A 23,120-nucleotide genomic window follows, 5' to 3' on the forward strand; every position below is an offset into this window, starting at 1 on the left:
CAAATGTAAGGAGCGGGAAATTTAAATATTGGAAATAGATTTATTTGAGAATATGCCGTTTTATCGAGTGCACCGTAAGTACGTATTTAAATACATCAACGATCTATAATATTGCTAATAATTATTAGCAAAGGGTCTTAAAAATGGTCTGAATCTTAAACTTAACGGCTTAAACCCCATTGATTATCACCCAGAAATTTTACCAACTGTTTTTGTTTTTAAATATTAATATATTTTTAATTTCCCTTACCGATAAAACAACCAGATAAAACACCAGACTGCTGATCAAAGCACTTTTAATAATAATCACAGGGTCGGCCGAGATATACAATTAAATATGCGTAAAAAAAAAAAACAGGACTAAACTCAATACGCTACAAAAATTCGGTTTCAGAAAATAATAAAGACGTTTGTGAAGCGTTTTCAAATTGTATATTGTAAATTAGTTTTTGTTAGCGTGTTGAACATTTGTAATACGAAAATGCTCTTATTTTATGTTTACCTGGTTCAAAACCAAATGTTTCAAATCGGCCCAATGTGCACTAGCTAAAATGTAAACATTTTATTGTTTCCAGTTTCGGTCTTACATACTTGTTTAATCTAGATTTTTACTGTTCTCATTAATTTTCTGTTAACTTTTTGCTGTTGCTTTAATTTTAGTTTAAAAATGTGTTAAGTCTAACTTGTATTCTAACTTGCACTTTTTTGTTTTGGGAATTTAAAGATACAGTCGAACTTCAATAACGCAAGCCATCATCTGCCGCCAAAAAAAAAAATTCGAGTTATGGAGGCTTCGATTTATTGAATTGGTTTGTCGTGTATTTATATTTATTGGTTTGCCAATACAACTAGTTTTACTTATAGAGACTTCGAGTTAGGTAAGGTTGAGTTATGGAAGTTTGACTGTAGTGATATATTTTTCTTTGTATTTATGAATATCTGCAATTCTTTCTGTCTGAAAACTATACTCTTTCGGAATATCTTTTTTTAACGCTCTTTATATTCGGCATTCGTTGCTGTTGACACTCATTTTTTTTTTCATTTAAAAATAGTTAACTTTATACTTGTGTTTAACATTATCATACAATTTAGTTTATGTTTTTCCTTTTAATTTATGTTAGCTTTTCTGTTTAAGATAAGTTATGTTCGTTTGCCTTTAAGTCCAGTACTCAGATTGAAAAACATCTTTGCCAGCAGAAATTTTGCTATTTAACCAATTGTCGGAAATTGTTCCCCCACAAAAAATATCTGCAGAGTACAAGAAATATTCGCCATATATTACGTAGGCCAATTTTTAGAAATTGTTGTTGAGTTGATAAGACTGCAAGAAACTACACTACCATTATTATTATCTAACGTTCTTCAAATCCTTTCGACTAACGACTTTCGCGTTTCGACTTTCCAGTTTCGACTTTCCAGTTTCGACTTCATACTGTGCAAATAAATATTATAAAATTCAGGCTCTGACGAACCAGTAGGAAAGCCTTGATTAAGTTGTCCTCTATTTTATTTTCTAATGGCTAGCAAATATTTTTCAATTCTCTGTGTACTGTGCTCCATGATTTCGGCACTGCGTATCGTTTTTTTGTTTTTTAAAATGCAATCAGTGTTTCTCTATACGAAATTGCGTATTTTTTTTGGGTTATTTGCAGAGTGCAATTCGATAAATTTAGCAAGTATTGTTTTTTGTTTTCAATAGTATTTTCTCTCACAACTGTGATGCGTGTGTGTGTGTGTTTGTGTGTGTATTTATTGTGTTAGTGTGTGTGTTCAATTTTGACGGCTTTCATTATGAGTTTATTGTGCGATCATTTCAGATAAATGACATTTTTTGCGTTGAAGCGTAGTTTCTTATCGCGAACAATTTTCACTATCAACTCTCTAGCTTTCGCTCACTTTGATTTTCTCGTGACTGGATTACGTATTTGCTAATCCTTTTTATATCATAGCAACACATTTGTATACACTTATTCATTTATCAAAATCGAATAGCATGGGATCGAAAATGAATAGAAATACTAAATAGAAAATTATACGGTAAAGTGTGAAACTGAAACAGTTGGGCAGTAATTTAAAACCTGTTGAACGTGACATACAGACTATTTAAGTACTAGTTTTATTTAATAATAGTGTGAAGCTGTATACATATATGTATATCCTTAAATGTCGTGTTCTTTATTGCGTTCTTAAGTCGGTTTTGGGTTTGGTTTTGTTGAGTGTATTTTTGGCGCTCCTCAAACTTTGTGTTTTTGTTGTTTTTTTCTTTAGAGGGAGGTGGATTGCATCTACGAGCGCTCCGCGATTTAGAAACCTCTGCTTTGTATCTGTATCTCATGGGCGAATTGAATGTACACGGCAACGTACATTTGAGCCCAGACAGTTATTGTTTTAGCCCGACTTGAATTCTCATTGGTTTTATACAAAATGCATTCACATACGTACATACGTTACTCTATATACGTTACTCAATTCATTATAATATGTTGCTTTTTGTTTTTATAACCATCAGACACATCGTTAAAAATATAAAAATTTTAAATAGCAAAACTCTTTGACTGTCAACGTATTTCAGTTTGAAAAGCTTAGGTTCTCGGGTTCAATTGATTTCTGTTGTTCCTAATATTTTGATTGGCTTTATTCACTTCACAGAAAAGCACCAGCGTCTTCTTCTTCTACATCTATTTCTTCTTCTTCTTCATCATCTTCTTCGTATCCAGTGGCATGTCATTTTCCGCTTCGATTTTCATTTTTCCTCGAGCCGCACTTCCGCTTACGGAAACTGCAATGGAAATTGTTGCTTATTGGCTGTCTGCAAATCGAAAACACTCACGCAAAAAGCGTAAGAGCACTTACAATGAAATGAGGCGCTGAAAATAACACAGCAAGGGTCGCGATAATAGTAAACAAGGTGAAAATAATAAGGCACAAACGATCGACGACCATGGCAGCAAATTTCCAATCTCGTGTGATGTCGCTTGTCTCGTCTTCTTTTTTGAGCTGCGAAATTTAAGTAGGTAAATGGGTAATAATAAACTATTAAATATTCTTGAAAAGTAACTTCCAAAATTGTTTCATTAACTAGTACTTATTTAGACTTATAAAATGTTTCATTGATTAGTACTTTTTAATACTTTCCCTAAACTAAACACAATCAATTCAGAGCAACTTGTTTTATAGTTTCTGTTTATTAGCTCCTAAGTGTGCATGCCCAACAATTTGACCTTTGACCCACCTGTTCGGTTATCCAGCGCAGCTCCTTGAGTATCAGCGCCAACTCGTATTCCGCCGAGGAAGTGAGACAGGTGTGGGAAATGGCCTCGTGCAATCGGCCATCTACAACGGGGCCAGCTGGTCCTACAGGTCCCACGCTGCCGTCGTCGCCTTGTCTGCGGATAGGAAAAGTTTTCCAAACATTTTCAATCTATCAGGAGGGAAAGTTCAGCTCTTCACCCATCAAGCTGTGTACACAAATAAATCAAATACATACAGGGATATCTCAAAGAATCTCAACAGTTATAGGTTTTAATTTATCAAAAAGGAAAGTTCAGTTTGGAATCAATCATGGGATATGCCTTGGATCTAAAAGTCTATACTTTTAAAAACTTCAATCCATCAAAAAGGAATGTCAAACCAAAAAAAGTATTCAATTATTTATTATTTTAAATCATGATTAATATACTAAGTTATGATTATTATATTTGTATTCGTTCTTTAATATTGAATAGTAATATATAGCTCATATATCTCAACTCCTTTTAGGAGCACCCTGCGGTACAATCAACCACATACACTTCAACTCATTAGATGAACTTCTTGATGTTGTTTTAGAGAGTGATGGACAAACCTGTACATGGTCCTGTAGTAGGTCGGCTGGTGCGGCAAGGTGGCGCTGGCACACCGATGATTGCAGCGGAAATCATCGTCTATGTCGAGGACATTGGCCAGCAGAGACTTGGAGGATCTGTTCGGGGGAGGGAAGAAACGGGAAACGGAAGCGTTCTTGAGGCGTTGTTCTCAAAGAAAAGTCACCCATGACGGGCGACGGGGGAATGGTAGGTGGGTGGGTAGGTAGGTAGTATCTGGTTTACGATTACGAAAGCACCAGAGACCATCAGAGAGAATCAGAGAGAATCTCTGGCTGTTCGGTGCGATGATTGTTACCTCTCCTTGAGCTCAACGTTCTGTATCTGCTGCTTCTTCTCGCCGGAGTTTGAGGAACTCGAGGAGGAGGGCGGCGGCGGACATTCGTAGCCAACCTGTCCGGGTCTTTGCATGCGCAATATGCAAGGTAACCAATAAAGGAATATTACTCTTATCTGTGTGTGCGAGTTCGACAGAGAGACGGAGTGTAGTTGGGTAATGCGGTTAAAAATAATAGCAATACGAATTTTTAGTATTTTTTTTTAGACATGAAGGCCATTTAGGTTTATGTTTTGTTTTTTTTTTTTTTTGTTTAAGGTAATGATTGTTTTTTTTTTTATCGTTGTTATCTCAGTTTCGGGTGCGTTGTGTTTTTTTGTAATGACAATTTTCGTTTTTTGTTTTTTTTTTTTAATTTTGTTGGTTTAGCATGAAAACGAGGATGAACAGAATGAACAGTTATTTAAGTTTGAGGATTATTTATCGGTTCATCGCATAAGGTATTTATCGAACATTTTTTAAATACATTGTAATCGTGAGTTTTTTTTGGGGGAGAGCGATTATGAGTGTGTACGATTTGGTATTTTGTTGTATAGTTTTTAGTTGACACGTGCAATTGTCATCGTAGTTGTTGTTGTAGTTGTTGTTGTTGTTGTGGTCGCCATGTTGATATTTGAATATTATTAATTAGTTTTTTTTTCGGTTTTTTTTTTTTTTTTGTTAAAATAGTTAAAGTAACAGAGAGAGATAGAGAGATACACATGTAGAAAGAGGAAGATATACACATATATATAGAGAAACAATTGAAGAGGCAATTGAGTTGAGTTATATTTGCGTTGAAAGTAGTTGAGTTGCCGGTTTGCGTAGTTGTAGTTGTTGGCCAGAGTTTTTGTTGAAAAATAAACATTTTTGTGTGATTATTGATGCTGTTGTTGGTAGACGATTTCTTAAGTATGTAAGTTAGTATATGTACATGAGTAAAATCAAAACCAAATCAAGGAGTATGCATGAAATGGCTAAAAAACATTTGCAAAACATCATAGTACTATCGATGGAAAGATTTTTTTTATATTTTGTTCCATTATTAAGGGGATCGATGGTCCTAGAAACTAACAATGAAAGGGTTTGAGAACTACTTTCATTTTTACTTTATAAGTCCTTGTTGAATAAAATATTTGATAATTTTTTTCAGTTTTTTGTTGTTTTTTTTTAACAAATTAATTTTGGAAAGTATAAATGCTTAAGAGTTTTAAACCAATCGTTTACTTTAATTTGAGTATTTTTAAAATTATAGTTTAGTTGTTGAATTCCAATGCAGCAATTATTTATGTGCTCTCAATTTTAGAGCATAATTTATCTTGTTTTCGGATGCATAATTATGACATATATACCTGGTTGGAGTGGACGCTATATTTGCAAACAAAAATGAATCAATAATCGATTATTGCTCAATAGCAGAGGTGCTTTTTTATGATTTCATTAATGACCCACAAAAGCTATCACTGATTATAACCTTATTTGCAAATAGAAAGACATACCTGCCACCCGCAAAAGTAGACTATAGATTTATTTGTATATGCAAATAAGCTCGTTTTTGTGCTTTATTCTCTTTAATTTAATGTTCTTTTATTGTATTTTGATTATTTAGTTTTTTATCGATGCAGAAGGTTTTATATTTTTAGTCAGAAGCTTGCAGAGCAGAGAAGAGAAGACATTTTCGACATTTAAACTGAAAAGCCTTTAAAAAACTATTTAAAATAATCTATAGAATTAGGCCTGACTCAAATTCGGAAGTATAAACGTGATGATATGATGTTTATTAATAAGGAATAAAACAAGAAATGTTTTTTTTTATATTTCTAGTATGCTTAGTTGTGCTTTGTAACATTTTAAGGTATTTCTCGTTCAAGAATCGGTTTGAGATCCTGGAAAATATTTTGTATATTTTTAAAAAACGATTTATTTAGATAGAGGATTAAAATCAGTGCCCGAACAGAAAAAATCAGTATTGTACGCTCTTGGTACTAATTTTTGGTTTGGGTTTTTGTTGTTTGAATATATTAAATCTTACGTTATAAAAACATACCTGTATTTCTTTATAAAGATCAACTTCCGCCGAATTCGATTTCCGTTAATCGATAATCGTGTTTAAAAAGCGTAGAATTCGACCTTATTTCAATAAAAAGTTACTCAAATTACAATTTACAAAAATAAAAAGTATTTTTTTAAAACGCTTCTCCTTTATAAATAATAATTCTGCTTTATAAATCTTTTAAATTTAAAGTTGAACTTATAGTTACGTTGACCCAAGTATTTTTTTAATCGCTGACGAAATTTATACTTAAGTTAGGAAGAAAAAAGATTACATATTAGATTAGATCAACTCATTTACACTCAAAAAATTCTTTTTAAATCGACGGGGTATATTTGAAGATTATTTTGTGGCTATGTATTCGTGTACATTTGAGTTTCGCAATTTCATGGTTGAGTAATCAGTGTAGAATATACATTTTAGATTCTTTTAAATATATACACAACGTTAATACGCCCGGCCTTGCAAATAAATATTTATCAATAGTCAAGCCTTGCGATTGGCAACTTCAGTCTTTCTATTCGCAAATAAGGTTTTGATCAGTAATAGCTGTTGTGTTATTTTGTATTATGAATGAATCCATCACTTAATAAACTATCAAAACATATTTATTTGCAATTAAGCCAGGTGTCCAAACGTTTAGTAAGGAATAAATGAATAATATATCGAACTTTGTCTCACCGTTTCAACAAAAAGAGATTGAAATGTTTGTTTAGCAATCAAAATGTTTAAAACTCTTAAGTATATAGTTAGTGTTTTCGAAGAGTGTTCTTGCTTCTCTTACGATTGGGTAAGTTCAGTGGGACATTGTATAGAAGACATATGGATACGGATGGGGATTCAATTTGAGTGTCTCATGCTTGGCTCGATTGAGTATATCTTGCAAGTAATTGGTAATTGGTAATTGGTAATTGGGTGAATTGGTGTGATTCGAGTTTCGGGTGTCTATATGAGCGAAAAATATGGGTTAATGCAAATTAATGTTTTTATTATCGGTATCCTAGATATTTACAATTAAATAGGTTTAAAATGATTCGTTTATTTTGGTTAGCCAAAACACATTTGTAACAAACAATAAATATACAAATGTTTAGCAGTGGAATAATGCAAAAATTTGAAACAAAATCTGTATGTCGTGATTTATGTTGAAAGAAAATTATATTGTTCTTTTTTTTTTTTTTTTTTGGTTTTATTTTTACAATGTATGAAAGTAGTAAAGTTAATTTGAATATAAAAATATTACCCATTCACTCATTTCATGCGTATCTGGATTTCTATGATGATAATTGAGGATAAGTATGGTTGACACAACTGATGAGGCCACCATAAACATAATGCAATTGAAATAAGTTCCTAGAAGGACACAAAAATTACACAAACTTGTAAAAATTATTCCATTTCTTCAGTTTTTAATTGTTTTTTTTTTTTATTTTTCTTAACCTAGTTCCTAATCGATCACGCATAAACAGATTTATAAGTGTATGTGTGTTTGCATTTGTGTTCTCTAAAGTGCCTTTTGTCCGTTTTTTTTCCTTTCACCTGTTCCCGTTTCTGATCAAAGGAAAAACTTTTCCCCACTGCACCTCAGAAAATAGAAAACACTAATTATTGATCGGTATAATTTAGTTCAATTGAATTTTTAAGACACCTTTAACCCGATTTAATGGTTAAATAGCTAGCTCTTGTAATGTTTCAAAATAAGGCTTCTTAGAAACCTTTTCAAGACAGTTTAAAAAATGAATTAATTTCGGTTACTTCACTTAAGTAAATTGCATTCCGAATTGAGGAAATTTCTGAGAAAAGTGTTTATTATTTATTTTTTAGAAACGGGAACAGGAAGCAATTCGCTTTCCCCTCTTTTATCAGTAAACGGAAACTGAATCAAGACTGAATGTCTTGTAAACAAAAAGCAAAACGCACTTTTGTCGTAAAAAAAACCACTCAAATATTAGTATGGTCCTACCCACCTGCTTCTCATGTAATTTACCCACACTGAAAAATCTCCGAGTGTCGCGGGGAAAATAAAGTGTGAAGGGAATGTGTTCGTGGGTACAAAAAAAAAAAAAAAAAAAAACAGTTTACTAAGGTCCGCCGCGGAATCTTCTTAGCGACCCTTTAAAGCTCATCTTTGTACACATCGATTACATGCAGACAAAGAACAGAAAAAAAGCAGGGAAAACCCAGAAAAAGAGCAGGGAAAAAAGACAGGAAAAGTCACTTCTGTGTAACATGGTAAGGAAAAGTCAGGGCAGGAAAAACCGAACGCGGAATCGTAAATGATACTCTCGGGAGGAAAAGCGGTTCGCAGGGTGGGCTTATATTTCCGCTTAAAATGGAAACTTAGGCGTGTAGGCGGAATATTAAAGAAGGTGTCTTTAATTCATTTTAAAGATTGTTCAACGGGAAAAGTGAGCCTAAAACAGAAAACTGAAAGCTGAAAGCTGAAAACCCTCATCGCATCATCGCACTAACCAAAACTCATCAGTGGCTGACACTCCCGAAATTGCAGATCGATTTTCTATCCAGCTGGATAATTCAGATACTCAATTAGATATAGTTGAACTCAGTTCTAACATATATCGCCTTCAATCTGGGGGAGAGTGATGTCAACCATTTTCCTGTTTTTCTTTCGTCATTGAGTGTACAACCAATTATCCGCAATCATCATTTTGGTTTAAAAATCGAGATCTAATTGGTAATTTTCTTAATAGTTGAGTTTTAGACTTATGCATGTATTTTACTTTGTCTGTGTTTTTCATTTTCCACACGGTACGTTGTTGTTTTTATTGTATCTAGTTGGTTTTTGGTTTTTATCTAGTTTTTGATGTCGTTGTAAGTTAATGTAGGAGTTTAGAGTTTAGTTTTGGATATCGGCTTTTACGAGGTTTATTAGAAATGATATTTATGCAGTTTCATCGACTTAGTTAGGGCGTTTTGGGTTAAAATTTAATGTTAGGTGTCATTTAATTGAATTATGCGCATTGATGAGGAAACAAATGTGAATGGTTTGCTAGAATATGATGCTGTAGGTTCTCCACATTTCCCATTTCTTGTCGTTTCTACAATTTACTCGCCATAAAAACAGTTTGCCATATCATATTGCGGCCTGATATTTAATGCCAAATCAAATCAGTTACGTAAATTGTTCATTTGGTATGTAAGTGATTGGAAGAACATGACAATCATTTATTAGGTTTTCACTAATATGTTTCTTGGGGCACACACGTTCCGCTAAGCGTATGAATTGCATATATTCTTTCAAGTATACTTAAAACATTATTTTTCTAGGTTATGCAAAAATTTGCTAAAATACAACAAAATAAATATTTCTGGCATATTCGTAAAACAAAAACTCATTTCAATTCGCCCTAAATGTAATGTAAAAAAAATTATAATTTATATTATTCGGGGTTCAATTACTGGACAAAAAAAAAAAAAACAAATCATTGCCAATTCGAATCATTTTGTTGTTCTGCTAATCATCAAAAAGAAAACAAAACAAGCAGAGCTGAAAAACCATCGATGGCAATCTCAAATTTAATAATTATTTTTGTTTTTTATCCAACATTTGTTTCGGCCATCGATTGTTTCTTAAGATCAGATTTACGATATCATATAGCGAGAAGTAAGCTCGAAAAATATATGTTATTCGGAATTTAAAAAGTCGATAGCATATTTCTACGAAAAAAGTTCAAAAATTTGGCAAGCAATAGTTTGCTCTATTTTTTAGCCCTAGTTAAAATTGAAAGAAGAAAAAATAGCCCCTACTAAATTATAGTTTGAATTTAGTAACCTCCCAGCATTTCCCATCAGCGGATAATTTGTATTTAATTAAATATCAATTGGAAAACACCGATGTTTTCCCAGCTCTCCAGGTAAGATATATATTTAATTGTTTTTATATGTTCCCCTACGAATTGTTATGGTTCCCCAGCGAAAATGATTTTTGAGTAACATAGTTTTACTGAACAGGTTGGCAGAACTCCAATACCGGTTTATAGGATAAGCAGTAACAAATTATTTACTTAAAGTCGGTTAAAAACAACACATTTTCGTTGTCCGGGAGAGTTATATGATATTTGGTGTGTCTTATTTACAAGTGTGTGGGGAGTTCTTCTATCCTAATGTGTATTATACTGTGTGAGAATAGTTTTAGTTGGTAGGAAGTATTGCCCAAACAACAGAAGGTAACGTACTACATGTAATCCAACTTAAGTAAAATGAAAACAAATTGAAAAGATGAACAAAATTTTAAGTGTCAGAGAAAATAATAATCTGCGATACGCCTTATGATTTTTCTAAATAGAACCCTGTGTTATGATTGCCCGATCGTTTCTATGATTTATGTTCTTTATCTATCGTTTTCTCTAGTACAAATTACTAACCAAAATTAATGCTATAAAATAAACAGCAAATGTGTTCAAATAAACTGATGTTAATTGTAAATGCTAAACACATCTGCATGCTTGTTCCATCTCAATTAAATAAGTTTTTAAAACAAGGAAACAAACACATTAATGTCTAGTTTATTAATGACGAGGAAACCCACTTTCTCATTTAAATTAAAGAAACAAACAACAACCTAGCCTTTAATGAACTTAATTTTCTGACAACTTGGGTGACTCAAACACAGATTAATTTTGGGTTTTGCATTTACAGTCAATTAATCACCTGCCAAAATTAATCTGCACGTGACTCCTATGAAATTAGTTATTAAATTGTGTCAATTACAGTTAACAACTCCAGGACGACGTTACATTTAATACTTTTCGTTACAAAAAAAATATAAAATAAATAAACAGGCGCTTTAGTTGTATATTGTTACTAACACGGTGCACGAATATATATATATATATATATATTCATATATATGTTTATATCATATGAAGTTATGATAAAACGGCTGACTTACCCATTTTACGTTCTGCAACGAAAAATCTATACTATAATTTCTAAGTAGTACATATATATTCGTGCAATATGTTGGATAATTTTTTAGATTGAACACCGTAGCCACAAATAACATTTAGAAAAAAAAAACACAATGAAATTGAAAGGCTTTTATGTTTGACTCTATTGAAAATGTTCTGATTTTTTTTAAATTTTTATTTACAAATTACCCATAGAAACGATCATGGCAGTAAATCTTAGTTCAGCAAAAACTAAGTTGAAAACTTGGAGCACTTTATTATTATCCCGTACATTTTAAGAATATTTCCTAACCACTAAAAACATTTCTTGAAATGTTTAATTTACTTTGGGAAACTTTGGGAAAGCAAAATTAAAAGTACAAAAAGATTGTGTGTATTTATTAGATTGTTTCATACTCATTTACAACTGCAGAGTTGCACAGTAAAAATATATATATTCAAAATTGCGGAAAAGTTTAGCAAAATAAAAACAGTATAATTATATAGACATTTGCGAAAGCTTAAGAAAGTTCATGTATGTGGAAATTCTGCCACCTTTATTCTTCGTATTCGAAAAGTTCAAAAACAAATCCCTTCCTCTGATTCCCATGAAAATCCGCTCCCACAGCGTTTATTTAATATTCATTACTGCATTTTGTGGCGCAGATGGATAGAACGAAAGTATAAATCTCAATTCATAATAGTGTACTCTTAGTGGTGTTGGTTAAATACGTGTGGGTGATTATGTTTTTTTATTTTTTTTTTCCTTTTTTTTTGAGGGTGTATTTGCGTGGCGCTGGGCAAAGAAAGGATTAAATTGATTTCGCTTGGCAGAAACCAATTTTCCTCGGTCCGATGCTTGACGTATGGAAAAGTCAGGCGGGCATTTGTGTTCCTTCATGCCAACAAGAACGTTTTTTCGCATACATTATGTGGTAGTGGTCCTTGGGAAAAATCTCACTGGCAACAACTTAAACCAAAACCACTTGAATTAATAACAAATCTAAAGCAACAAATCAAAAATAAGTAAGTACTTCAAATATCCCGAATGAGTTTCACACAAATCAAATCGATAAATGTGTGTGTGAATGTTCAAGAGTATTATTTAAATACAAATAAATAAATGAATACAATAAATAAGGAAATAAATATTCAAAATATATCAATTTTTGTCGCTTTAATCGTTTACAAAATAAAACTCCCTACGAAGTTTGTAATTTCATAACAAAATGTATCTACATATAGTAATTCGACTGCAAACAACAGGTATACAAATATTGAAACTTTAAAATACTATTATTTCAATTCATAAAGTTGTGTGCTTGAGTTATTGTTTTCAGCTTGTTTTACTTTGACTGTTTGGACCTTGCATATTAAATAGACATATGCAATGGAACTGTGTATAAATTGGATTGAAAAAGTGCAGAGGATTGGCATAATAAAATATTCAAAAGCTAGTTGTTTTTATTTAAAGTGGCATGCGAAAATAAACAAACAAGTAACTAAAGTTTAAATACCCCATGCTCAATTAATTAAACTTTTTGTGGCTTTCAAATGAATATAAAGATACTGTTTATATTCTGCAAGTTGCAATTTATGTTTTAAAACCAAAAGAAATAAATAAAAAGTGCTACCAAAACAAAAATAAATTATTCTGTGGAGGGAAATATTGTCTTAATAAAAACCCCTTTTACCAACTGTGCAATTCATGCCAAAAAAAAGGTGAAAAAACATGCCCGTTCTCAATTCATTACTTATGTTTATGAGTGTATGTTATTATGCTTCAGCTTGGTTGGGTTCTTTATTTTTGTTTTTTTTTTTGTTTTTCTTCTTTAAGGGATAGCGATGATTTCGTGGGTTTTATTATATGTTGGGAAGCTAAATTTTAGCCCTTTATGTGTGCCCCAATTCACAAAGATACAATTTCTTAACAAGAAAGGCAAAGGATAAAATCAGTGATGGTTCGTTTGGAGGTCGAGACGCCAAAGCTGTGCGGAAAGAAGATTCTTGGATGATATTTGCTGAGTGAGTTTCGAGAGTGCGTTAGTTTAGAGAACTTAGTCAGACGTAGATTGCGAGGGTTTCTTTTTATTTAGTAGTAGTGGTAGTGGTGGAGTTCTGGCCACGATCTACTTACCAAGCAGCGGCACCGCATCGGATGTGGCCGGCATGGTTTCGGCCACCATGTTCAGGAAGACTGTAAGCGATAATAGAATTGTTACTCCTGAAAGTAAGCAGCACAAGGATAAAGCGCCACTCAAATTTGTTTTTTTTTTTCGTTTTTCGTTTTTTTTTTTTTTTTTTGCAAGTCACAGGATGAAGAACAGAAGCGGCATGGAATAAGATCAAAGTTTATGTTGTTAGTCATTTTAGTTAAGTGAAATCTCCAACGATATTTACACATTAAATTACGTGCACTATTACGATTACGTTAACAAAATGGTATTGTATTGTATTTTGGGCCAGTTAGTTTGCTGCTGATTCTGATGCCGCTGATTTCGACGATCCAGAATTGTCGCTTCCATTTCGTGGCACTTTCGTGGCCTTCAATAAAAAACTACTACCGTATTTTCTGCGCTGAACCTCAACCCCTTTAGCGATATGAATTTAGCAGGCTTTTACTCCCTAAAAACCCTTCTTAAACTTGGCACGAACTTATATAATATCCGTGTAAATGTATGAAACAAAAATAAGGAAACATTTGCAGCCTGATTTCAGGATTGAACCTATGATTTTATTTTGTATAATTAAGGTTTAAGGTTGAAGTTTCCAAGAGCCCAGCTTATAATATTATATATTTTGCATACAGCCTAACAAATAAATAATTTATTATTCAGTTTCAGAAAAGTTTCCTTATCTTCATAACACATATTATTACGAATCATAAATAAGAGTACCACTAACATAAAATCATAAATCGAGCATTGATTTTACTTTGCCTGAGCTTTTGCTGTTTGTAGCATTTAAAATATATCTAAGATAGAGTAGGAAGAAATCTTTTAGAGCAGTAGTTTTTTGTTTTGGTTTTTTGGCTAGAATTAGTTGCAGAGCATGCAAAAGACAGATCTACATTAAATTCGAATAGATACTCCAGATGCATTAGCATGTCTAATAACGAAAGCAAACAAGATTTAAAAGAAGGTAGCATTTTGTTTGTATTGTTTTGTAACTTGCACAATCTCAACTACTAGTTATGTAATTCGTATCGATCTAAACCCGAATCGGTATCGAATAGGTACATATTTTACTAATACGATTGATTAGTTTTTGTGAACACACAGAGAGAGAGAACGATAGAGAGATAGAGATAGAGATAGATAGAAGGGCGGGGCGAAGGGGGAGGGCAATCAGGACTGTTCGGAAAAGATCTCAGAACAGTTCAAAGAGAGAGCAAGAGAGAGAGAGAGCAAGAGAAAGTACCGTAAAACCGGAGGCGGAGGAGAACACTTACCAAGCGAAAGCTTCTCACCAGAATCTGGTGGCAGTGTAAACCCTAGCAGTGCCATCGAGGCGATCAGTACGCACGGCACGATCAGATTGAAAAAATAGTACAGTGTCTTGCGTCTGATCAGAATGGCGAATGTTATGTCAATATAAGGTTCTGGGCAGCAATTATAGTAGATTTCATTTCGTTTACCGGGCACACCTGTTTGTCGTAGTTTTGTAGTTTTCAATATGTATTTTTTTTTTTCATTTGAAAGATGTAGGTTTTATTTTTTGGTGAAAGTGATATACGATTCGTGGATGGAGTAGACAAGAAAATATTGTTTGGGAAATTAATAGATTATTCTGTTATTAGCACAACACCTAAGGCAATAATAATAGCTCATATTTTAAGAGGGGAATAACTAGGTTTTAGTGGGTTTAACTTACCTAACAAGTCCCATTCGCCATTCGTTATAAAACTAGAAATATCCCCTCCTGCTTCGTCCTGTAATTGCAGGTCCAACTGGCCCAATAGAAAATAAACAAAATTAGGGAGTCAAATAATGTTAAAATAATTGAAAGCAAGTTAAGAAATGTAAATAAAAATGTAGCATACTTTTTTGGGTGTTTTATCTTGTGAATAAGTATTTTGTTTTAATTACTTACCTGAAAACCATCGTAGGTCCACGAACCAAACTTCATCTCGCATCTTTGATCGTCGAATGGAAACCACGTAATGTCGATCTTACACGTAGACTTGAATATTCCCGGTGGCACATACAGGCAGCTCCCATTGTTCCGCACCACAACATTTGTGGCATACGTTCCATCAAAGCCCTCGTCCGCACTGAAAAAAAAGAATTGAATTAGAGGGTGTAGGAAATAATACATATAACAAGAATATAATCAAGAAAAAAGTGAAAACTATATAAATAATTATAATGAGGGGTTTATTACCTGTTGTACATTAAAACATCCGGTTTCCATAAGCGATGTGGTGGAATCCGCAGATCGCGTACACCTCCAAACTCGCTGGAATTCCAACGAAGATTCATGTCATTCCACTCCTAAGATAGAGGAAATACATATTAAACCTTCAACACAAATTATAATAACGCTTGAAACTGTATAAAATGCACACAATATTCTACAATTCTTTGAAATTAAATGTATTATTTAAATACAAATATATTTTTGAGATACTTATTGAACAATATCTTACCAATTTGAGCCAAATATTTGTTATAAGCAGTTGGTTCTTTTCATCCTGCAAGAGAGAAAACGAAATAAGTCTAGAAGTTTTCTAGTTGCAATTAAATTAAATAAGAATTTTCTGTTTTAAAAAAAGTGTTGCCTACATATAAGGGCAAACTTGTACCTTATTTATTTCTAAGATATTTGTTGAGTATTCTCTATTTAACCTACCACATCGATAATCTGCATGAGTGTTAGTCCGAAGCTCAGTTGTAATGGATCGGATTCGTTGACCACCGGACGTTCTAAACTGTTGTAGTTGTCCAAAAGGGCGTGCAGCAATCGCTTCTCATGGGGGCCAGCCGTACAAGCTATAAGCACAAAACAATATATTACAATGAATAATAAAACTTAAGAAAAAATAATTAAGACAAGAATAAACAAGGATATAACCTAAAATGATGGGGTACAGCCACATACAAAAATACGATTAACTTTAAAAGAGAATTAAGTTCGAAATAAGGAAATGGCAAATTGAAAAGGTTCCCTTGAATGTTTGTATCTTTTCTTAGGATGTTCATAGAACCAACAGGGAAAGTGAACCATTTTATAGAGTAAACTCTCCTGCTTCTCACCTGGTATCATAATTAGAAGTCCCAGTCCGTAGACCAGCATCTTGCCGCCATTCGCAGGCGCATCCGGCAAATTGTGCGGCTGTGGGAAGCTCATCTTTGTGTCCCGATTTGGGCAGAGTGGATTGTCCGACCGACTGTGTGATTGCTTCTTCGTCATATCCTGCTTAACCTTCCGATTCCGGAACTGAGAGCCCAGAACCCCAATCCGAATCCCAGTCCGAATCCAAATCCAGATCCGTATCCGATAATCAGATATATAACCGCAGGCGGTAATTAGTTTATTTCAGCCATTCCATCCATTAAGTTGACTTCCATCGTTTCGCATTATGTTTGTGGTCCGGCAAAATGGTGTTGTGGATATCTACATATATATATATATTCTTATATATATATATATATGTTATGTGTGTGTATATAGAAAGCCCTAGGCAGTCGGTAATTGAATTTTGGATACTGCCAGGAGTACTTCTTCGTACGCAGTCGACCAACTTTTTGGCGGCATTGACTTTCTTCTAATCAAATGCTTTTCGTTAGCTTTCCTCGGCTTTTGATTGATTTCCCATTTTCGGTTCGTCTTGCAATTAGTTTCGCTCCAATATGTTCTGATTGTAGATTCCTCTTTCCTATTCACAACAGTTGCGAAATGTATTTATGCAGCGATACATTTCTGACAGTCTGTAAAATAAACATTAAACATCGCTTATTTAATCGTATTAAATGGGTTATTTGTGCAGTACAGATATACAGAAATTCATAAAGCATTCAAATTAACGCCACAACACAGAGTTTCGAGTTAAAAATAATTGTTTCTTCCACACTTACCATTATCCTGAAAACAAACATTTCTGATGATTTCAATCTGACACTTTCCCAAACTTCAGCGAAACCCAGCATAATTCATTTAAAAATATTGTTTCTTAGGTTTTTATTTTATTTAATAACGATTTCGAACGTAAATACATTCACAGATTAAAAGGTCAAGTTACATAGCAATAGCAAAAACAAAATACAAAGTAATATAACGTTTTTTTTTATTATTATTATAGTTTTATCCTTATACTTTGCAAATTGGATACGTTATTTCCCGTACAAATTGTTTTCCGTAAGATCTACCCAAATTTTGTGGCTCTGCAATAAAGATCTGTAAGAATGCATATGATAAATATTTAGTGGGTATTTAAAAATTACAAATAAAAGTTTATACGTTAGGCTAATAACTATAGCTGAACTATATAGAAAAAAATTATTTATAAGAAAACAAGTTGCTTGCCAACCTTCTAAAAATGCTATGTCCTAATGAAGCATACTAATAATTATTAATTATTATTGCAGGCATAAAAATTATTATTAGTGCAGATGAAGCAGTGAGACATATTATTTTTCGATCACAAGTTTACCTTGCAATAAATTTTATTGCTAAGCCGATTTCTTCAATGTTACTGGCTTACTTTAGTTTCACTAATCAGGTCCAGAATTATTTTATAATAGTTTCAGAAATCTCTTCCAATCTAAATGCAAGTCAAATTCAAATCATTATGCCCCAATGACTCTTTCACATTGAGTAAAAGTTCTAGAAAAAACAAAAGATTGATTTTAAAAAACTTAAATATGGCTTTTTATGACAGATTGAATTTAACTTTATAAAAAGATCTTGGTCTAATCTATTAGTGAAAATAATATAATACTTTAACCAGGAAATGATTGATTAATGAAATTCAAAGTCTCGAAAATTGTCGATTAAGGCGGAAAATTGTTATATTATACATCAAATGTTGGTTGTAATGAATTTTATAATTTTTTTTTTAAATACAAATGGCCTTTAATGTGATTACCTGCCATTTAAGTTTATCCATTCAGCCATGCAAAAGAAAGCAATCAGCAGCCAGCGATATAAATCTATATAACAAATAAAAAATTAAATAATATTTTTCTATCACTTACCTTTGAATAATTACTTTTTACATCTATTTCACTTTTCACATTAAAAAAGGGAAACCACAGCCGCGAATTCAAATGCAAAACTTGTAAGTATTTCTTGGAAGAGATTTCTGGGACCCTCTCTACATTTTCAAAATCAAAAATATACTCTCAAAAATAATTATGACTTCTGCAATTCCTCCTTTTTTGAAACAAATAGTTGCTTTGCTTGGTTTGTTTTGTGCAGAATCCTCATCGCAAGTTATTTTAAATTCAGAGTTTGAATATTGTGGAAAAGGAAAACAATCAGGGCATTGTTAATGTTTTCTGTTTTCTGTTTTCTCATATTTTTAGTTTTTCTTCTCATATTTGCGAACTGGCCAAACCGAGCCGCCTTCTATTGTTGGTCGTACTTTCTGTTTCGAATGTGCCAAGTTTAAGTGTTTCTAAAAGTCTCTGTGTGTGTGTGTGTGTGTGTGTAAGGGTGTGGGGGTGTGTGTGTGACTGGTTGGTTTGGCTTGTTTTTGTGCTCTGCAAATGAAAAGCAGTTGGGTGGGGAAAGGGGGAAAACACACACTTAAGCCCTGTTCGTCGCACGTTGGGTTTTTTAGCCGTAAAGTGAAAGTATGTAACAGGTAGAAGAAAGAAGGAAGCGCATAAAGTATCTTTAGCCACACTTCCCGCACTTGCACTCGTAAAGAGGTATTTTTATTTTGGCCCCTAAGTTCGGATCCGATATCTACCTATTTACCAAAAAAGTTGTGCGTTTTATGCCGCGCCATAAAGTTGCCGAACTCATTGGGCCGCAGTTAATTGGGAAAAAGTAGTCATTAAATACAGAGCAAAAACTTGCCGGAAAAGAAATGCGCTCGAGTTCTGACATTTATTCAACGCAAAGTAATTGAAAACTTGTATGAAATATGCACCAGAAATGTTTTCAGGACATCGATTCCCCAAATGTTATTGCCTTAAATATTTCATTTGAACTTTACAACTTGAGATAACTTTGTCTATTATTTCCCAAATTGATTATTTTTATTTCAAAGTGCAGATAGACACTGCCGCTCGTCTTAACGAGCATTACTTTGGTGATTAGGGAGATAATTGCCTCAAACTTTGATCGTTGCCCCTAATTACACTTGGCTAATGTTGAAAGTAATTTGTTTTTCGGTACTCACCAGTCATAATATTAGCATAGCTGCCTATTTATCTGTAGCTCCATTTGAGTTGCAATTTATTTTGCTTCGTTTGGTTTCCGGTTTTTCTTCTTTTTTGTTTTGTGAGAAAAGTTTCGCCTCAAAATCGCACTGAGGCAGGTGATTAGTTTTCGAAAACTGATGAATCGAATCGCAGGCAATCGGAATCGCAAATCGGTTGCACTTGGGGCAAGTGTTTTATTCCATTACTGACCGCTGATTGCTCGAGGAACTCAACGCACCACTCAGTCATGGCGATATACTATATATTCTGCCACACTCAAACTTATTTCGAAAAAAAAAAAAACAAAAAATATAGGTACTTAGATAAGTATGTGTTACACCTTCAAAAAAGAAAAAAAAGTCGATCGCTTTGATTTCATGTAAACATTTTGCGTCACGTTCGCAGATTTGGATTTCGCACTCGTTTCGCACTCAATATTAAATCCGCACGTTCTTCGTCTTCCTGTTTGTTGGTTTATCTGTTTGTTTGTTTGTTTGTTCGCTCGCTTGTTTGTTTGTTTATTTGTTTGTTGGTTTGTGCTTCCCTGCTCGACTAACTGACTGGGCTGTATACTGACTGACTGGCAATATATTTATTATATCTTATTTCAACTCGATTCCCTTATCATCTTGTCTCGTGTTGTTTTTTTGGCGAGGGAGTTGCTCGACCGATTCGCTCACGACCACGCACTCGACTGAACGACTGAAGAACGACGACTGTGATAGCAAGAGTCTCCTCCGATTCCGATTGCGCGATGCCGCAAAAATATATAGTGGGAAAAGCCAAGCAGCCAAACAGCCAAACAGCCAAACAGCCAAAGAGCCAAAGAGCCAAACAAGAACCACAAGAAGAACAACTAGAAAAGCATTTCGCTTTCGGCGGAAAAGTGTGTGTGTGGCTTTGTGTGTGTGTGTGGAAAAGTGGAGACGGCCGACGAGGAACGCGGAACGCTCGACTTTCCAACTGCAACTGAGGCTGCGACTCCTATTCCGTTTTCAGAATCCAGCGATTCCGACACGTGGCGCGCCGCCTCGGTCCTTCTGACCTTAAACGAAGGATAACATTTCCCCATCGTATCCTTCGGATACATTCGCTGCCGTTCGGCTGCCGCTGTTAGCCATCAGAGGTTTTTTTTTTTTCGAACAGCGGACGAGGAAACGCGCACGCCTTTGCCGGAATGTTGTGAAAGGTAAACAAATAAGGAGGCGCACCAAACAAGCGCCTTGTTGTTGATAAAGTCCTGCCGATTCCGATTCAGATTCCGATTCCGTTAACATTTCGGATGCAGCTAAAAGCCAACAGCCAACAGCAAAGCAGCTAAAAGCCAACTGCTAGCAGCTGAAACCACGTGGTGTCCTCCCTTAGCCTTTTGTTGTCACGGCAGTGGAAGCGCTAATGGAAAGCTGGTTAATGGCCAAGATTGATGGCCGGCTGGCCTGCTGCTAAGCACTCCTGCTGCTGCTGCTAATACCTGTCATTAGAGCTTAAAAGGAAGAGGAACACTGGCTTCACTGTGATTGACAAACTAAGCATTCATTTTTAATGAAATACATTTTTGAATGAATTTTTAATGAATGAATAAGCGTCTGTTTTTGATGCCATGCTGCGGCAGCATAACTTAACATTGCCGTCAGGGGCAAGTCGCCTTTCTGTCAACTCTTCAAGGCTACAATACACTCTGAGAAAATAGCACTAAATAAATCAATACAATATACAATATTTTCTATTAGCAAAAAAACCATAAAGCTTTTTATTACAAATGGGTTACTAAAAATAGTACACATACTATTTTGAATAGAATTTTATAAATCAGCAAAATACCTTCAACGAGTAAAGATTCAAATGCCAATTTTGTTTTCAGGTTTCATTTTATGAGAAAACTTTTTGACTGATAATATATTTGTAATATCTTCCTTCTTTTTTCTGTGTGTAGTGTACCACAAAGAATTTCCCCTGAAAGCAGTTATACTCAGAATCCACAAGGAAATGGGGAAAGAAAGCACAGGTACCATAATAAAACTTCCCCCAAAAGCTGTTATACTCACTTCCCAACTCGCAATAATCCTGGCAAAAACGCCATAAGCCATAATTCAAACTTCTCACCACCACCAAAAAATGTGCAATAACCTGTACTTTTACTATAACGAAATACAAAATACACTTTTCCCATAAAATATTATATCGAAAGTCCCAAAAAGTTTATTTCTTAAATCCTTGTTCAACAACTTCCTTAGCTTGAGCTTTTGAGCGATGTTAAGCTTGAAAAAACTGACACATTTCCAAGTTTTCAAATAAAAGGAAACTTAAATTCCGATTACACAACCCAAACAATTCTTATATTTATTCACGAGCCGCAGAGCTTTTGGAATGTTTATTCGATGCAAAAAGGATGCAAGGATTGATGTAAGTAACGTAAAGTTGAAAGTGTTACATATAAACAGTTACAGTAAAATGTAACGTTCCGATTTCTATTCATTTTTTAACAGTAAATATCAAAAGTAGATGTCGCTTGCATTGAGTGAAATAAAAAAAATAATAATCAGCAAAAAATACATTTGCTCTAAAGTGACAAAATTCCAGCATTTCTAATGCCTTACCTTTTTTAATATTTATTCTTTTTCTTTTACGTTTCTTGACACTTAATTCTGCATACCAGGTTAACAATTTCCTTCCGAAAACTGTACAAATTTTTTGACGTCAATTTTCGCCTGTTTTTAAAAAAATGTATTTTAAAATATAAACATTAATTTATTGATTTACTAACGTTACTGTGTTTTTATTCGCAGTGTAGTTAATATTTGTTTGCTGTTGCTGTTCGGTTGCAGCAGATGATAGATGGGTATTCCGGTCGATCAAACATGTTCGCTTAAGTTCGCCTGGGTTCGATTTGACCGTTTCGGTTGGAGCCGCTTAAGCGCTCCATTTGGATTGCCAACGAGCTCAGGTTGGGGTTGCAATTGGGCGCCAGTCGCCCTTCAACGGGGAACAAAACGTCTTTAACAACGCCACTGATATTTAAACGATGCAACTGGCATCTTCGGAGAACACGATCGGGAAAGCGCCACTCGGGCCAAGGCGGCAGAAAAGATAAGCTGGATGCCTGGTGTGATTCATGGGTGGGTTGTGAGTGAATTGAGGTTGGCATCCAGGCTCTGTCTCAGTAAAAGTGTTATTGTGTGTAAAAAACACAAAATAAATAAACATATTGCGGAACGTCAGATATGCTGTATTTTTAGCAATATTCATGTTTGCTTAACAAAAAATAAGTTGTATTTAACTTCACTTTTTTCAGCTCACAAGTGAGGATTTTTTTGCAGTTTGTAGCTTGCAGCATTTTCAGTCTATCGCATCCTCAAGATCGAAATCGATTTGTCGCGGTTGAAGAACAAACTACTTCATTCTGGTTTCCTACTCACCAGAGTTTTCCTTTTTGGCCACCAGCGCTTCATCTGCGCGATCGTTCTTCTTGTTCTTCTAATTTATTCCGATGCAACGTTGTTGAGCGCCCCTCTGCCGGTGTTCGAAAAACGTTGCATCGAACATTTCCGTCGAAACATGTTCGGTCGAGTGGAACGCTGTCCAACAAGTAGGAAGCGAGTTTCGAAC

At 34.1% G+C, this 23,120-nt stretch overlaps 1 protein-coding gene across 4 annotated transcripts; it reads right to left on the reverse strand.

Annotated features, from left to right (window-relative positions):
• Nucleotides 1-279: 279 nt before the first annotated feature.
• Nucleotides 280-23,068, reverse strand: LOC108097413 (neuronal acetylcholine receptor subunit alpha-7). 4 transcript variants are annotated; one of them, XM_017199676.2, is made up of 16 exons: nucleotides 20,372-20,461; nucleotides 19,493-19,795; nucleotides 16,398-17,072; nucleotides 15,994-16,133; nucleotides 15,791-15,835; nucleotides 15,526-15,635; nucleotides 15,235-15,415; nucleotides 15,016-15,091; nucleotides 14,594-14,788; nucleotides 13,280-13,366; nucleotides 7,476-7,585; nucleotides 4,162-4,316; nucleotides 3,845-3,961; nucleotides 3,233-3,386; nucleotides 2,854-2,997; nucleotides 280-2,779 (listed from the first exon to the last, which is right to left on the reverse strand). In XM_017199676.2, exons 3-16 carry the CDS (start codon nucleotides 16,552-16,554, stop codon nucleotides 2,771-2,773), a joined length of 1,680 nt encoding a protein of 559 aa, XP_017055165.1. In that variant the 5' UTR covers nucleotides 16,555-17,072; nucleotides 19,493-19,795; nucleotides 20,372-20,461; the 3' UTR covers nucleotides 280-2,770. The 4 variants fall into 4 exon arrangements, with proteins under 4 accessions (XP_017055165.1, XP_017055164.1, XP_017055163.1 ...); XM_017199675.2 differs by having other exon boundaries at nucleotides 19,946-20,461; XM_017199674.2 differs by having other exon boundaries at nucleotides 19,935-20,461.
• Nucleotides 23,069-23,120: the final 52 nt, after the last annotated feature.

This window comes from Drosophila ficusphila, unplaced genomic scaffold (assembly GCF_018152265.1).
Source record: "Drosophila ficusphila isolate 14025-0441.05 unplaced genomic scaffold, ASM1815226v1 contig_197, whole genome shotgun sequence".
In the NCBI taxonomy this organism is placed as follows: Eukaryota; Metazoa; Arthropoda; class Insecta; order Diptera; family Drosophilidae; genus Drosophila; species Drosophila ficusphila.